General features: G+C 56.5%; 1 protein-coding gene across 1 annotated transcript; it reads left to right on the top strand.

Moving 5' to 3' along the window:
* The first annotated feature begins 2,631 nt into the window (after positions 1-2,631).
* LOC119359045 lies at positions 2,632-3,531 on the top strand. The gene has a single exon (XM_037625396.1). It carries the CDS (start codon positions 2,637-2,639, stop codon positions 3,369-3,371), a length of 735 nt encoding a protein of 244 aa, XP_037481293.1. The 5' UTR covers positions 2,632-2,636; the 3' UTR covers positions 3,372-3,531.
* The last annotated feature ends 1,720 nt before the right edge of the window (positions 3,532-5,251 follow it).

Genomic DNA, 5,251 nt, shown 5'->3' with positions numbered 1-5,251 from the left:
CACCCACATCTGACCGCCCTGGCCCACCCAAACTCCCTCCCTCGCTCGCGCGTGTTTCCTGTCTAGAATAGTCAGCGACGCTCCAGAGAGTTAGTGACGCATTATGCCCAACCAGAGCGGACCCGACCTCTCACTGGCGGTGCCATTAAAGTGGCGTGCCGGCCGAGAGCACACGAGTTCTCCGCACTCAAACAACACCACAGTCGTGTCTCCGTCCATCTGCCGACCATATTAATGATACACGATTGTCGAGGAACATACTACGACGCCAACCGTCCGTCCATCTGTCGTCCACCATTTTCATTCGCTCGCTATTTAGACTGCAGCCCCGGCCATAGCCGCATTCATCCTCCTCCGGTCCCTTTCTCCTCTCCGCACCACTCCCACCATGGCCTCCTCGTGCTCCAAAACTCTCTGGGACGGACTATTGCCAGAGAAGAAGAAGGAGATGTCCGTCATTGCTACTAGCTGGCAGGCCGGCAGGCAGCCGGAGGCTGATGACGTCGCAATGGAGGACACGATCGAGGACGATCCGGCACCACACTCGCCGATGCATTGCACCATAACCATCGGCGAGGCACGTGCCCATTACATGGACATGGTGCGGGAGGAGTGGGAAGAGCAGTTCCAGGAGGTGCAGACCGGTGCGGCCTCCAGCTCCTTGAGGAGCACCGGCAGGCGGAGGAGCAGCTCGTTGCCGGCAGGGCGATCACACTGGATGCGGACATGGTGGGGCAGGCGGCACTGCTCGAGTCCTATCACTCAGTCCGCGAGATCTGTATGGACCGCTGGCTGTACCGCCAGTGACAGGCGGAACTGATGGCCCCCTACAAGGAGTTCGATGAGGCGGCGGACGAGGTGTGGGGCAAGAGCGACGACAAGGAGGGCATCGCCGGCTCCGCCAAGGTCACGTCCTGCCGCCACGACCATGAAGTCGGCACGTCCACGCGTGCCGCCAGCAACGAGGAATAGTAGTGCATGGTAGGTCGCCGCCGCTCAGGTCCTGGGAAGGCTACCGAGCTTGGTAGGTTGATAATCCTCGACCTATTAGCCGCTGAAGCTATGGTGGCTGAAAGGATCGATATGATCGACTAGGGGGGAGGGGGTTGAATAGGCGACTAACAATTTTATCTCGCTTTAACAAGTTATGGCTTGACAAGAAAATAGGTTGTTTAGATATCCAACTAGTTGAACAACCTATATGACAAGCAGAACAACAAGCATAGACAAGCAAGCACAAGATACAAACACAATAAAGCTTGCACAAAATAAAGGTAAGAAGTAACTGCAAGTGGAGATGGTGAAGACGAGGATATGTTATCGAAGTTCTCTCCTTTTGGGGAGGCACGTCTCCGTTGGAGCAGTGTGCTACACATTTGCTAATGCTTTTGTTCATGAAACTTCTTAAAAAATATACGTGCATGTTTGCTTCATGTGCTACACATTGAAATTTGAAGAGAATTGGAATGTTTGAACAAGGAAACGAAAAAGTTTATGAAGGTTAAGATATGGTGACTCTGGATTTCTCGTAATCCAGCCTTCAAACACTTCATACGCATTAGACTAGTCACAGTGTGGAGTAACTTAGAGTAGTAACATGCATATGTTATTAGTCTATGTTAGTACCTATACAATGGGTAGGTTCACTTCATTTATTATGTTGTAGACTAATCTTTTTTTAATATGTGATGTTACAGTAATTAGCTATGTTATCACATGTATCTCTTTCTTCATTAATTACATGCTACATCATTTATTTTGTTTAAATAAGTGTGATGTTACATCTATATTACTCTCACTGTGAGTAGTCTTATGACGATTCCCGACACGACGCCTCTGCTCGAGTTGCTCCCAGGCAAAGAAGCGAACCATTTTGTTGGTCGATTCAAAGCGATCGATGTGACCCTGCACTGCACGCGAAGCAAGCTATAAATCCAAAAAGCGTCCTTTTGGAACGGTGCGGATCCAGTCATAGTAGCTAGGAGGCGGCCGTACGTGTAGAACGTTCTGGACAGTCGATCCCGTTCACTAACTCACCTATCCGGCAACGGTTTCCGTGACTTTGGCAGCCCATGCGCCGTCCACAAGCTCCTCCACAGATCAAGGAGGACTACTCTAGAGATGTAGTACGCGCGAACCCTCGTCGGCACGGCAACCACCAACGACGACGTACCGACCACCCGCCATGCACGCAGCTTCGGACGCGGGTGCAGCCACGCGCGCGCGCGCCGCCCTTCCACCTCGTACCACGCACCGCTCCCTGCCTGCATCCGTCGATTTGACGCCGCGGCCGGCTTGCTCGCCGCCCTCCCAACTTGCTCCCCGGCAACTTGTCAGCGTCGCCCCGAGAAATCGCGAAAACGCTGCGGACTTTGACCACCGACGCGAGCGTCATGTCAACCGCCACCCACGACCCATCCATCACTCTGTGCAGCGCCCGCACGTACATGTCAAACATTTATTTTCTCGAGTGGTTATGTCAAACATGCGCTGCCAACTTGTGTCCACAGCTCGCTCACCGTGGTTATTATATATAGCGGGTTAGCAGCCGCGCGCGTCAACCAGCCATAAGGTAACGTGCAGATCGTCGTGGTTGCTAGCTCCATCATATCACTGCTGTATCGTGCGCGCGCACCATGGCAAACGGCGTGCTGCGGTGGCTCTGCGTCGTCCCTGGGCGGACGCAGCGGAGGCGGAGGCGCGCGGTGAAGCTGGTGCTGTGGGGCGGGGAGACGCGGGCGGCCGAGCCCGGGAGCACGGCCGGGGAGGTCATGGTGGAGCACGGCGCCGGCGGCCGCGTGGTGTGCCGGGCCGACGGGTTCCGCATCGGCCGCTCCTCGCCAATGCTCGCCGTCGAGGACCGGCTCGAGGCCGGCCGCACGTACCTCGTCGTCCCCGTGGACCGGCTCCCGGCTCAGGGCCAGGGCGCGGTCACCGCGGCGTCGCTCGCGGCGCTCTCTTACGACAGCCACAACGGCCGCGCTGGCGTCGCCCCGTCGTCGGCGCCGTCGCTGGCCGGGGGCGGGAGGAGCCCGTTCGAGTACGTCAAGGACGGCGACGGCCGGACGGTGATCAGCGTCACGGAGGAGTTCATCGTGAAGACGATCACGGGGAGACGGCCGCCCGCTGGCGCCGGTGGTGGTCGTGGTGATGAGGAGGACAACGGGTCGCCGATCTGCAGCACGCCGGAGCTGAGGAAGCACTACGAGCTGTTGGTGGGGGCGGCGAGGGGGCGGCCGTGGTCGCCACGGCTGGAGACGATCGAGGAGCGGAAGGCGCGCAGGGGGCTGGACGTCGTGATCAGCCCCCGGCGGCTGTCGCCGGCGAAGCTGCTGGGGTTGGTCAAAGGATCCAATGAGCTAGCGAGGTAGGACGCCGGCCTTGCGCACGTATTATGCATGCATGCAAATTACAGACCCCTACACTCTGCAACAGACCAACAGTGACCGTGCACGTGAATACCATTTCTCAACAATGACCTTCGCTGTACATATACTGCTATGTGGCTCCATCTAGTGAATGAACTTGCCTTGGCTGACGCATCCGATCTGTACATTTTGCTTAATTTCCTTGAGGATTTCGTACAGTTGAAAAGATTTATATATCTATAAGAGCATCTACAACCAGACTTAGAGCATCTCCAGCCGTTGGCCCCCCAGGAGGCGCGTAAAATCGCCGCCTGAGGGCGAGCCGGCGCTAAACTCGGCGTGGGGGCTTTCGGGTCCCCAACCGCCGGCCCCAGGGTCGTCTCCAGAAGGCGGTTTAAAAAAAAGAATTCGGCTAAAATTCGGTAAACTGGACAAATATTCGGCTAAAGTTCGGCGATTACATAAAAACTGGGCAAACAATACATTACATAACAAAGTTTTTTTTTTTTAAAAACGGTCTCAACTACTACTATGGGTCGAAGAACGCCTTGAGTGCGGCAAAGTCGCCGACGTCACCACCATCCTCGTCGTCGTCCTCATCGGCCTTCTCCTCCTTGACGCGGCCACCCCTGCTGGACCCCTGCCCGGTGTCGCCCTGGCGGACCGGTGGCGGCGGCGCGTCTATCGTCACTGTCGTCGAGGACGACAACGCCTCCGTTGTCGTGGCCTCGACGACCCCGAGCTTCAAACTGCTCGTAGGCGCGGCGCTGGCGCTCCAGCTCCGTCCGCGCCCAGTCTTCACGTGCCCACTTCAGGGCCGCCGCGTCGTCGAGCTCCTCCATGACGCCGGCGGCGAGCCCTGGCTCCGTCTTTGGTTTGACATAGTGGGGAGGAGCCAAGGAGGAGCCGCGCCCGCTGCCCTTGTTGATGACGATGCCGACGCTGCGGGTGCGCCGGCCAAGCGGCGTCTCCGCTGCGGGCTCGGACTTGACGCCGAACACCGCCGGCGAGCCGGAGGAGTGGGAAGAGTGAGGGAGTCCTGGATTAGGGGGTCCCCGGGCGTCCGGGCTATGTGACGTAGGCCGGACTGGTGGGCCTTGAAGATTTAAGATAGAAGACTTCCCCCCGTGTCCGGATGGGACTCTCTTTGGCGTGGAAGGCAAGCTTGGCGTTCAGATATGATGATTCCTTTCTCTGTAAACCGACTATGTACAAACCCTAGCCCCCTCCGGTATCTATATAAACCGGAGGGTTTAATCCGTAGAGGTAGTCATAATCATACAGGCTAGACATCTAGGGTTCGCCATTACAATCTCGTGGTAGATCAACTCTTGTAACCCCTATACTCATCAAAGTCAATCAAGCAGGACGTAGGCTATTACCTCCATCAAAAGGGCCCGAACCTGGGTAAACATCGTGTCCCCTGCCTGCCGTTACCTTTGATCCTTAGATGCACAGTTCGGGACCCCCTACCCGAGATCTGCCGGTTTTGACACCGACATTGGCGCTTTCATTGAGAGTTCCTCTGTGTCGTCGACAAAGGATTCGATGGCTCGTTCGATCAACCACAATGATGTTGTTTCGGGGAAAATATTTTCCCCGGGCCAGATTTTCGTATTCGGCGGCTTCGCGCTGCGTGCCAACTCGATTGGCCACCTCGAAAAGATCGACAGCTACGCCCCTGGTCATCAGATCAGTTTTGGAAACCTAAACTATGTTGCCTATATCCGAGGGGATTTGATCTTCGAAGGGTTCGCGGCCCCAATCACCGCTCCGGCCTTAGATCCGGAGCAGGCTGTCGGGTCCGAAGACGGGAGTTTATAGCCCGCCGCATCCTCTACAATTACGGAACTTATTACCGGAGATCCGGAGGGGACGACGTC

This window comes from Triticum dicoccoides, chromosome 2A, assembly GCF_002162155.2.
Source record: "Triticum dicoccoides isolate Atlit2015 ecotype Zavitan chromosome 2A, WEW_v2.0, whole genome shotgun sequence".
Lineage (NCBI taxonomy): Eukaryota > Viridiplantae > Streptophyta > Magnoliopsida > Poales > Poaceae > Triticum > Triticum dicoccoides.
This window is presented reverse-complemented; position numbering and strand designations above follow the sequence as displayed.

Excerpts from the sequence above, each read along its gene's own strand:
- LOC119359045 (XM_037625396.1), top strand. The coding sequence starts at position 2,637 with ATGGCAAACGGCGTGCTGCGGTGGCTCTGCGTCGTCCCTGGGCGGACG.